The 12,249-nt window shown below is 36.3% G+C and overlaps 1 protein-coding gene across 1 annotated transcript in view; it reads right to left on the minus strand.

Moving 5' to 3' along the window:
* Nucleotides 1–7,732: 7,732 nt before the first annotated feature.
* Nucleotides 7,733–12,249, minus strand: part of LOC106959740 (neprilysin-like) — a 32,347-nt gene continuing 27,830 nt past the window's right edge. The window contains exons 13-15 of the mRNA XM_015052497.1: nucleotides 11,022–11,117; nucleotides 8,939–9,015; nucleotides 7,733–8,833 (exon numbers count right to left, since the gene is read on the minus strand). Of these exons, the coding sequence (XP_014907983.1) occupies nucleotides 8,734–8,833; nucleotides 8,939–9,015; nucleotides 11,022–11,117 (273 nt within the window). The 3' untranslated portion in view covers nucleotides 7,733–8,733. The remainder of the gene's footprint in view (nucleotides 8,834–8,938; nucleotides 9,016–11,021; nucleotides 11,118–12,249) is intronic.

Genomic DNA, 12,249 nt, shown 5'->3' on the forward strand with positions numbered 1-12,249 from the left:
CGGCCCGCGGGCCGTAGTTTGGGGACCCCTGGTTTAAAGGAACACATTTGGTACTTACCACTAACACAAGAACTTTGTATAATCGTTACAAGTGAAGAAAAGAGAATGAACGATCTCTGACACCCCCAAGCAGCTCCACAAGTTCTTCCTTCCATTGAAACGACAGGCACCGATAAAGAATGTCGAGACAACGAGCTTTCATTTAAGTCGCATATAAATGTTGTAAGAAGCTGAAGATCAAACATTTTGTTTTTTGTTTTTCTTTAGAGATGGAGCTTTTCTTTCAGTTTGAGGAAACATCCTGTTTTAATGACCTTCCTGCCTCCTAAATTACTGTGATGTTGTTGAATGCACTTAACCACTTGTCTGCATTTGTTGTGGAGCATTAAGGTTCCTAACGGTAGAAATCTTTCACTCACCGCTGTAATTTATTTTCTCAGGTGAACTGGCCATGACTATCAATCTGTAGGCTCAAGCGTTGGTAATTATCCTCATACCTGATACGGCGTTCCTTCTCAGAACTATCTTTCCTCCATTAGTACGATGAGAAATTGGAAAAGAATATATATTTATTTCCTTAGTTGGTTCTGTCAAGGGGGAATCCTCCACAACAGCATCTGCAGTAATGCACTTTGATTTCTTTGGGACAGTTTAAATTTCTTTTAAAGAAAAAGGAGAAATATTCTTCTGAAACCTCCGTTTTGATCTTAAGCCAAAATTATGTATTACTTTTTCATTTCATTGTGTTTTTACCGTGTTTGTGATTTTTGCATCAAAACAGTTTCGTTTTCATGCACAATTTAAATTGGAAATGTGCAGAATCCTTTCAGTTTAGTATATCTGACATGAAAATCCTTAGTGAAGCAGAACTGTGGACCAATATCTCCCCACCATTAAGAAAGAAAACACCTGCTTAAAAGAAGCTTTTAATGTTTCAATTTACCCTTTTTTGTGTGTTTTTATGTGTAATGTTGCATTGTTTGATTCTATATTTTTGTAGTGCTCTAAAGTGTATTTGAGTACTTAGAAAAGTGCTATAGAAATAAAATGGATAGTATTATCATTAGTAGTATTACATATAATTTAGTTTCAGAAACACAAATGCCCTTTATGATCATGATCAATATTGATATTTTTCTGTTGTTTTCCTAGCTGTTGTATGTTGAACACAAAACTGGCACAAAGTTATGTATGTATGTATGTATAAATATACATATCAATTTGTGAACTGAAATACACAGGATTTTTAAAACTTGTACTTTTAGCTAGAACCGATGTAATTATTCAATTATGTCCTGACATATCAGGTTCATAAATCGACGTGGCGGCAAATTCTCTAATCCTGTAATGGAAGCACTGTCGGCTCCAGACCACGCAGAGAAGCCTGCATTTAATAACAGGAAATTACATTGTCTGGTTGGTGCTGCAGGTTGTGCCACATCCATTTCTCAGCATGCAAGAGACAGAAGCATTATACATAATCCTGGCCCGGCTAAATAACCTGGTGCATTTTGGTGTTTTGCTCAACATGTGCAACAGATTAAAAAAAAAAAAAAGAAAGATAAACAACTCCGTCTGACAGACTAATGAGGTTGAAATGGAAACTTTCTGTACCACAGCACTGGGACAGAATTAATGAATACACACGCAACAGCAGTCTACACACTCATAAACATGTAAGCAAAAAACACCCAACAAATCCTAAAATCTGTCTGAACAGGTTATGGGAAGTGCTGCGCATTGACTTTAATTCACAGCAATTCCACAATTACACTATCACACGCTCATTAAGATATAAATTCCCTAAAGAACCAGCTTATTAACCTTATTATGGCATTGCTACACCTTAATTAAGGAATATTTTTGGTATTTGGTGGTGGGAATTTGTATCAACCCTACATTAGTCCTATTTATGTTTTTATTTTGGATTGTGTGATTACTGCCACATTTGCACAGTCGTTGTTTATTATTATTATTATTATTATTATTATTATTTAGAAAGGATACAACCACAGTAATTGAATCGCATTCTATGCATTACTTTATTTTATTTGTATCATACTTGTATCCACACAAAGCCCTGTGCAACACAAGTTAATAAACCAAATAAAGAAACTGACAGTAAAGCAATGACATGAGAAAAACTGAAAGAAAAAAAAAACACTTTTAACTGGGTGGAAAAAAAATAAAAGAGTTCACAGAGTCAGCAAAAATGAAACTATACAGAGGCAAAAGATTTAACAGCTTTGGAGCCAAAGACTGAAAGACTCTGCGCTTCTTAGTTCTTACTCTTAGAACATGAGGAGCAACCAGCAGATGATGTGCCTGGGATATAGAATTATCAGTGCTATGAAAAGTACATTGAGAGATAAAAAAAATAGATACACTGGTTATAGTACTCGTACCTTGACTCACACTTAAATAAATTCTTAGCAGGTTTCAGAAAACTACACATCTTTTGAAACCACCAATGAGGCCGCGGTATAATTCTAACGCCTTAATTCAAAGCAAGGACTGAACATTTTAAATCGAGTTTAGGTAATGGGGAGCAGAACGTTAGCCGACTTAAATCCATTTCTACTCCAGTTTTGAATCATGTTTGCAATCAATGTTCAGTTTGGAAAAAAAAAAACAAAAACAAAAAAAACATCATGCTCAGATTTAACCATCTAGATGGAATTGCAGTTATTATAGGCTTGGTCCTTGTTGGTTCCTGTGTTCAACACGATCAGTTTTGGTTCACATGAATTTAACATAGTTGGGTGTTTGAACAGGAGTAATTTTCCAAATCTGGTTTTGGAACGACTGACGCAGGCTGACATTGTGCTTGTTGAATGGTTCTACCCTAAACCCTGGAGCAGTGTCGGAAAATCAATTACTTTGAGTTTTGCCAGTTCTGATAAAATGGCTGTCAAATAACCGTCCATAGTCATGCCATTGGCTAGGAAATGGTTGTCACAAATTGCATATGTGTAGAATGGAAGAGTACCTTAAATGGAGCATCAAAAGGCCTAAATAAATATGCTCATGTGGACGATGAGTGTCCAGTGCATTTCTGTTTGCTGTGGCATATTCAAATCCTTGAGATGAAAGGCAGATATGGATGTATATTGATGCAAGTTAAACTCTTTGAGAAAAAGAAAACACTGAAAACAAACATTAGCTTAACGTGTCCCATTCTAGCACATATTTACCTTCGCTGAAACTGGATTTCATGAGGTTCAGCTATAAATTAGAAACGTTTAAAAAGAAGTAGTACAACACCAGAGGTTAAAAACCCCCGACAACAATTACAATAAAGTGATAAATAATAAATTAATACCAGCATTGACTTGGTTGAAAAGGCAGAGGATAATGATAAATCCTACATCTATTTGTTCCATATACACACAAATCTACATCAGGCCTGCATTATATGAAAACATATATAATTCACCATTATGATGGTTTACTAAAACGCCACTTGAACTACCAGAGTTAAGGGATTTTGCTGAAGTTTGAACATCAAAACTCATACTCTTGGCCACAAGTTCAGGAAAAAACTCAGATTGCATGATAATCTAATTTGCTGAAAGTGATGGTAAAGATCTGGTAAAATATCTTGCATTCTACTTGGTGTTTCCGAAGACTCATTGGAACAAAAACTGGCCCCTCGCATTACATCAACCTATAAATCCTGGTACTTTGAACAACCACATGAGGTCACTGTTTTACATTGATGATATATAACACCTTGTTATATAAAGATCATTTTCATTTTTGCACTTTCACAACCTGTTTGTTATTACAGTTCAAAATACCTAGTTACACACCTGGAGTACTTAGATTACTCCCAAGTAATCTGACCTGGTAGAGAGTCTTTTTTTGTTCTGATTCTTTGCCAATTAACTCAAAAGCCCCAATTTTCTTTTGTCACAAAATCCATTTATTTCTGTTTGTTTGTTTGACCTTGTTCCTAGAAGGCTTTGTGATTTCAAGAGTAGTCAATTAAGACTTTTTTTGGTAGGGGGGAAAAAAAGCTTTAAAAGCCTCTTTAAAATCATAATGGCTGATTATCAGTGCGAGCGCAGTGGAGTGCACTTCACAGTTAGAGCCCATTTCAAATCAACCGGTGCACAATGCCCACCTGTCTTTTGCCTATTTGAATTTCTGTTGACTCATGATCCCAGCACATCACTCGTTCGTGCCGTTGGGCACTTTCGCATGTGCGGCTGAGAGCGTGTTCTTTTCCGGAGTGTGGCGAGCCTGAACACACGTGCAAGATAGTATTCTGCGCTCCTTTTCCACAAACTTCAGTCTCGACCAATGACCGTCTGTGGTCCCAACACGCCACCCCAAGTATTGCCACACACACGCATGCACACACAGACATTCCAGTGGCTCTGTGTCGTTCACCCTTTACTTCCACCACACTCGTATAACCAAACACACACATACCACTGGACCCACTGTTAGGGTCACCCAAAGGGCAACATCCCAGCGGAGTGGTTTTATGACTACGGGGCAAGAAAAGAGAGAAAAACTATGTTATGTGAGGAAAAACAAGACAAAAGTCTGGCACGAGTGATTTAGAGCATTGCCATCAGGCTTTTTGGTTTTAAGTACTTTTTTTTCTCCCCCTTTTGTTTTTTAAATAGTAAATTTCAAAACAGGTTTCCTGTTGCCATTAGGTTTAAATGACCTCTCTGGTCCGTTACTCTGGAATGAGACCTCAGCAGTTTGCAACATTCAAAGTGCAAAAGACTCGGTCGAGCCTCCCAGGAACATGCTGAGGTGTTGTAATGTTAGCTGCGAGGGTAACTAGCGTAGCTACTAACGACAGGGAGGGTGAAAGCACGAGGCTGGTGGGTGGTGTGAATTTTCAGTTTTCTGCCAAAGTGCTGTCAACCAGCAGGAGCAAAAGGGGGACGTTTGTTTACGACGCATGATGCGCGGACTAAAGGTTAGATCGTGTGAAGCATCTCAAAAACTACTTTAAAAAAAAAAACATTCTGTGGATTTATTTCATATTAGTTTTACTTTCTTTTTTTTTGACAAATTTTACTCACCTTGTTAGGCACTCCTTAATTGTAAGTAATTAGACTCCCTTTTGCCTTCACCTGACTTAATTGTACCTTATCTAGATTCAATGATGTGTCTGAAATTTTCCTCAGAGATTCATGCAGTAGATTCTGCAAATGAAATGTGTTGGGTCTCCCATCCAACATGTTTCAAATGTGCCGTGTTAATCTACCTATACCGTGAAGACGTTGTCACATTCAACACATCCGTTCATTTCAGAGGATCTGAATTCCTTCAGGTCCCCTCTAATAGCAACAGGGTATTTTCTCTGCAGCAGCAGCTCAGCAGAATTTTCTTGCCTTTTTCGGATGATTATCTATGAAATCGAGGCAGTTTTTCATGAACATTCCAGTGAATCTGCAGTTTTATAAAAGACAAAACTGCGTGGTGTAGAAATGGAGTGGCCGCCTCATACACGGAGGCTCCACGTCTGTCCTCTTCTTTCTCCACCCATTTCCTGTCTGATCTGCTGCAAGCAAATAAAACAAAAAACAAAGACAGTGAATTTACCATCCATTTCTGCATTCTCATGCTTTGTTTGAATTCAAGAGAGTTGTCTTCACCACAGGGGTTTCTATTGCTGTTAGAAATTATTTAACATGAGTATCCGAGAAATAAGCTGTTGAATTGGCCCTTTTTTGACTTCAGATTCTCTACACTTAGCTTTGTGGTTTAGTTGCATTTCCAGTTTTACCGCTTGTTATGCCCATACTACATCTTAAGGGGGAGGAGGGAGGGAGTATTATGTAAACCTTCATTGTTCCTTCAAAAAAACACTTTCACGTGTTTTTGAGGAATCCTTGAATGATCCATGACAGCAGTTTTAGGGGGTGGGGCTCAAAGTGAACTCCCACAAAGCCCCGCCTATTTCCACAAAGCCCCTCCTTGGAGCTGCAGTACAACCGAGCTTCTGCCACACAAAGTTCCCCTCTCCTGTTCTCTGTCCCCACTCAGCTTCACTAGACTAGCAGGAGGAACAATTAGTAAACACCTGCTGAGCTCATGATAGGAACCACTTCTGTCAGAATGGTTGGAAAAGCCATAATGGAGGAGCATTGTTGTGATGCTGTGCTGGGGACGGAATATCAGAAAGAGCGGGAGCTTCTTGTAGAGACTTTCTAGACTCTAAATTACTAAGTCAGATTTTGATATAAACAGCATTATTATCACAGCTGAATGTAACATAGCTACTTCATTGTGCTACAAATTGGCACTATGACTGGAAAATACACATCACCCATTTAAACATTCACGATCGTTCCTTAGCTCTGACCTCCTTCCATTCCTCAAGAAATCATAATCCTATTGATTATTCATTTCATCTGCACTTTCACCCAAATATCTCTTTTTGAACATGTACACATTTGCCATGTGTTAAATGTCTGGCTCCATGACTAAATCTTAAATATAAAACAGTTAAGTCCAAATTTATTCATAAGGATACCGGAAATCTATATCTGCCTGGGGTGCAAGCAGATATAGAAAGATATGGAAAGTTTTTACGACTGATTAGGGATAAGCATTTATTTTAAAACTAACTTAATTGCTTTAATAACTCTTTGAGAACAATATACAATTCATAAGAGATGCCTCGGTTTGTTACTCTCTTGCTACGTTTAACTTAATTTGGCAGAGTGCTGGTTGTATGAAACAGCCTCATTAGCTGATAATCCTCTGCAACAGGTAGAAGGTTAAATAATTCACTTTAAAACAATAGATTTTTTTAAGTTTTGAAAAAAAAAACAAAAAAAAAACAACAAATAACCACATAAGACAAGTTACATACAGATTTGGCATGTTATTTAAAGATTTATTTTAAAAGAAAAAAAAATGCTCAATAAGATTTTTGTTATAATAAAGTATCTAAATACAGGCAACTGAGGTATATCTGTCATCCTACAAAAAGAGAGAAATGAGGGTAACCCGAAGAAACGGTAGCAGAGAAAGCAAAAGCTTGAACAAAGGAAACCAGGACGGTAAAGAGTAGACATGACAGACACGCTGGTGGAGTGGTTGATCGCGGTGAATCATTTTTTCATGATGTATAAAAAGGCTGTTTTCCCACATTTAGGGACCCAGAATTACAAATTCAGTTACATTTGAACCAAGGAGATGAAGCCAGAAAACCTGGAAAGATGAAATCCACCCACCATACAATCTACAGATAAAAATGTTGACATATGTTAATTTTCACAAGTGTGGGAAAAGGTTTAATTTGTAAATCAACTTTGAAAAGATGACCAATGTTTGACCATTGTACCAACATGGGACTCCATAGTTTATGCTGCTGTGTTGAGCAAGTAACCCATTCAATCAGCTGAAGGCAGGAAGTTTAGCTGTATGAACTGACAGGATGTTGTGAGCTCAGTTCCCAAATCTTAACACACCTGCCAAAACAACATTTTGTCTTGTAATTTTTTTATAGCTTGCTAACCTAGCCTAGTGTAGCTAACGTGACATCTTATGTGCAATATGTTCACATCAAGCTTTGTTATTGCAATGAAAATTAGAATTTTAGAAAGCATAGGTTAGCTGAATTTCAGTGGTACAGTTAATATTTTTACCTTTTGGTGGCGAGCTGCCAAAAGTGTTCTCACCAACAGCCAGGCTAGAGTTGTGCAGAGTTTTTGTTTTCGTTTTTTTTTTTTACTTCTTAAAAAGACAACAAGCAATGTACAAAGTTAAACTATTCTTTAATATATATTCAGATTCTTTGTTTTCATAAATGCACACTTGTGGTAACAATCATAAGGCATACCAATTAGTTTGGCCAACAGCAGGCAGTGATAATTGACATGGGTACAAAGCATAGACAACATTCGCACAAAAACAGAGGAGGCTCAGTACAATTCATGAAAAAAGGTCTGGAATAAGTAGATTGTCATCTCAGTTGTTATATAGAAAGAAAAGAAATGCAGTTTCGGTTAATTATTCTATTATAAAACAAAAGACCCTGGTCAGCAGCCATCAACTTTTTCTGCATTACAGAGCTTTGCAATCAGGTATCATGATTAAATATTTTTCCATTAGACAAAAATAAATTCTGTGTGATAATTTACTCAAACTAAAATGGTTCATGATGGGAAAACTAGAGAAAATCTGCAGACAAGCCAGAGGCTGAAAACAGCCGAGGTTTATGAGAGTTCCAGCTGAGTCCCACATACGATACAGTGGTTCGGCCCTGTTGCATGTATGTGAGTGGGTAGGCGGCGTATTAATGCGTGAGTGGGTTGAGCACATTTTTCTGTCCGCCACTCTATTGCCTACTACTTGTAAAGCGTTTTGACTGAAACACACTCGCATATTCACCCACAAAACAAACACTGGCAGGCTCAAATGGAAAGCAAACGTGAAAGCAAAAAACAGAATAAAAGATTAAAAAAACAGAAGGAGTGATTGTATTCAGTGAGCAGGAGATTGAAAGAGTTGATTTATTACAACAGTATTAAAGTTTGAGAGACAGTGCTTCTGCCCATGAGGGTTATTGTCTGCTGCCATCTTGGATGAAGTGCATGCTGCACTGCCTGTTCACCAGCTGTGGTCCATCCAGCAAAGAACAAAGGGAAGTTTCCATCTCACTGCAGCCTTCCATGGAGCTCCAGCAGTTATACAGGAGAGGTATCGTACCGGCAGAAATGGGGAACAAAAATGCCCATCCCAGAGGTCTTTAGGTCACCAAACACGACAAATGTTGTCAGAGACCATGTTGCTGCTTTTGTTGCAGTTGAATGCTTTGGCAAACTCTGGGAAGTTCTGAAGGGAGCCCAGTACTCTAGAGTACACAAAGGAGACCGGTGTTAGCAAGTGGACTTTGTGTGTCAGAGGGTTCTGTACTTTTAAGTCATGAAGTGCTGATTTATGCACTTCGTGTTATTACCTGAACATCCCTGGACTGTGCACGTCTACTTTAATGGAATTGACGGCTTGCTCTGGTCGATGTGATCCACACCAAATCTTAAAGAGTTATACAGGATGTAAAGTATCAGACAAGTACAGAGCTTCAGCAAACATATTCACTTATAGATACATAAGGTATCCCACTAATTTACTGAACTATTGCATATAATTTTTGAAAAAAAAAAAAAAAAAAAAGCTAATTCTTACATTTTCTTTAATTGCAGAGGCATGTTGTGTTTCTTTAGTTTTAGTTATCAATAGCACTGAGCTTTGGAAATGGTATTACCTCACTTACCAAGCTCCTTACTGAGAGTAGTGGAAAGCTGAACTTCACATATGTGGCTGTCAGTGCTCCAGTTGCATTAACTTTCTAATCCTACTCCAACTGTAAAGCTGCAGTGTGTAACTTTTGTAAAAATATGCATTTTTTTATGTTACACATTTGTTGAAACTGTCAATGTCGTAACCGCATAGTATGAAACAGTTTGTCAAGGAAAAAAAAAAGCTCCGCCTTCTCCCATTGCTAACAGGTACAGTAGATATCGATGCATACATAGCTTTTGTCACTTATTGCTTTCTAAAAGGGTACAACGGTTAACTTCCTTCCCTGTTAACCACCAATCAGTTTTTGGGGCTTTTGTAAAGACATGGAGATATACAATTGATAAACCTAGTAGAGGGACTCCACAGTGTGCTACACTTACAGCATATTTTACAAACATTTTAGGAAAATAATTTTCATGTTATTACTGACAATTTTCAACTTTTGTGCAGAAGCATAACTAATGATAAAAATGTAGTGAAATAAAGCATTTATAAGATTTTGTGAGAATAATTTCTAATTTCAGACGAAATAAAATTCATTAGTTTTTAATGACAGAAAATATTAAACTTAAAGTTGTGGAGTAATTCAATTTAACCTATAGTTTACTCAACTTCAAAGGATTTCAACATTTACATATGGATTTTATTGAAATAAATGTGAAGATAAAATTTCTGTAGGTGATTGTTGAAGCATTTTCAAAAGGGATGAAATATTTCCAGTAACTCATCATGACCCTGTTGGCTGTAAAATTATTATTTAGAGATTTTACGGTGATAACTGAAGACATTTTGTGAATGACAGGATTAACTGATCAATGTTGAAATAGATTGAAAATGGATCTAATTGTTGTTCATACCATCCTCAAAGTGTAGAAGAACTAAAACAATTAAAATGGATAAGAAAAATAAAAATAAGAGTATTACTACTGTTATGTTACTAATTTCTTTTAAAATTTAGTTTTATTGATTAGGTGTTTTGTATGATCCACAGAGCATTGTGCATTATCCCTTTAAAACACCTGTGAGCTGATTTTGCGGATTTATTTGCCTTGCCTTAATGTTTTATTGTATGTGTTTTACTTACATTTTTATTCGTTAGAATATGTTGTGCAACAACCAGACATGACACCTTGTAAAACAGTGGCCTATTCAGTTTCTCACACAATTTTCTACTTTGTATATTGTGCCCCATTAGTAGCATTGATCGTTATTAGCATTTTATTTCTCAGGTCGATTTTTGTGATCAATACCATTATCAATTTTGTTATCAAGTTTCTCTTATAGTTGGAATCACTTATTAAATGAATAGTGATCCTCTGTGTTTTGTTAAAGCTCATTTTTGGTACAGAGTATTACTTTTTTTTCTTTTTGCTGAACTGATGACATTTTTCTCAAAAAAAAAAAAAAAAAACTTAAAGTAATTTTGTAAAAAAAAAACATCCTAGTTTAGCATTTTTCTGCACTCTCTAAATGTACTGAAATGAAAAAGGTAGGATTTTTACTAAAATGCTCAGTGTGTTATTATACACCTGCTATTTTTTTATTTATTTTTTTCAAATTAAGGCAAATTGTTTTACAAATTAAATCAGGTCATAATTCACTTACAGTAAAGACCCTCCAAGTAACTATTGAGCTACTCAGAATTAATTACGTCAGCAATAATTATTAAAAAAACATTTCTGAACTTTATTAAACCTTAATTCCAATTGTTTTCCCCTTTTTTTGGTTCAACTGATTACCTGAGCAAAATTAAGAAAGAAGAGTTGATCATGTGAGAGGTCAATCCCAGGCAGTGTGGGCTCCTCTCCATGCTGCTTCACAAAGTCCTTGTATGCCTACAAGACAAATTGTATACATTTTACACATATTGAATTCCTGCATTACGAAGCAAACTGTTACAGTGAACATCTTGCCTATTCAGAGCTGCATTTTAGAGTGAAAAATATGTGCACACTCTTTTTCAGAGTATAAACCTAATCAGAATTTTGTGGCCAATTTCTAATTTCTGGGTTTGGTTCAGCTGGATTTCTTTCTGCTTGTAGTCTTGCTCTCTCGACCTTTTTCAGTCTCAATTTAAACCCAGGTAAAGCTTGTTACGTAATCACTAAAATGTTAAAGAACTAATTAATGCCAAAAAGAGGTTACCCTCACAAACTGACTGTTCATTAATGTAGAAACATTTCATTTTAATATTTGTTTCCAGACTATGTTGACATTGCAACCTGGTTGTGCCTATATGAATGGGAGGAAAATTGAATTTTTGATGATGCGCCAGACCAGTCACTGGTCAGGGCTGATCAAACAGAAAATAAGGTAATGATAAAGCAATTTCTCTTTGCATCTCTAATCAGTGAGAATGCATCACTGCATTCTCACTTAAGTTCCTGTTTACATTTTTTGGTCTTTAACTACTTCTGCTAACTTTAACCAATTGTGCTAATTCGTATATCAAAACATTCTGCTTTTTCTGGAGATTTGTGCTATATCTTTTTGCTAAATTATACTTTTTGAAATATTTGTGCTTTTGTGCAAATTTCAGGCCCATTGAAATACAATGAAATTCTACAAAATTCTGCTAAAATCTTCTGCTTTTTCACAGCCTGCTACTTCTGCCTACTTCAACCTAGAGACTCCATTCAACTTTAAATCAAGTCACAAGACTAAGCTATATTCAAATGTATCAGCTTTTAGATAACTCTTACGGCTTTTTCACAGTTCCAATTTAAGTTTTATGCAGATTTTTGATCGTTTTCAGGGTTACAATGTAATCCTATGGTGGAATTCTCTAACTGTTGTCAGTTACTAGAGTACATACTCTAGTAACTGACATTTTTTGTTTTACTTTTCATGCTTTTTGACAAACAAAATGATGCTGCTCATACATATTTAACTATAATAATTTATGCATCAAAATGTAGCCACACACTTTAAGGAACTATTACTATCATACAGGTCTTACTGTTTTCT

Source organism: Poecilia latipinna, unplaced genomic scaffold (genome assembly GCF_001443285.1).
Source record: "Poecilia latipinna isolate Pla-1442-1.1 unplaced genomic scaffold, P_latipinna-1.0 Scaffold1115, whole genome shotgun sequence".
NCBI classification, from domain to species: Eukaryota; Metazoa; Chordata; class Actinopteri; order Cyprinodontiformes; family Poeciliidae; genus Poecilia; species Poecilia latipinna.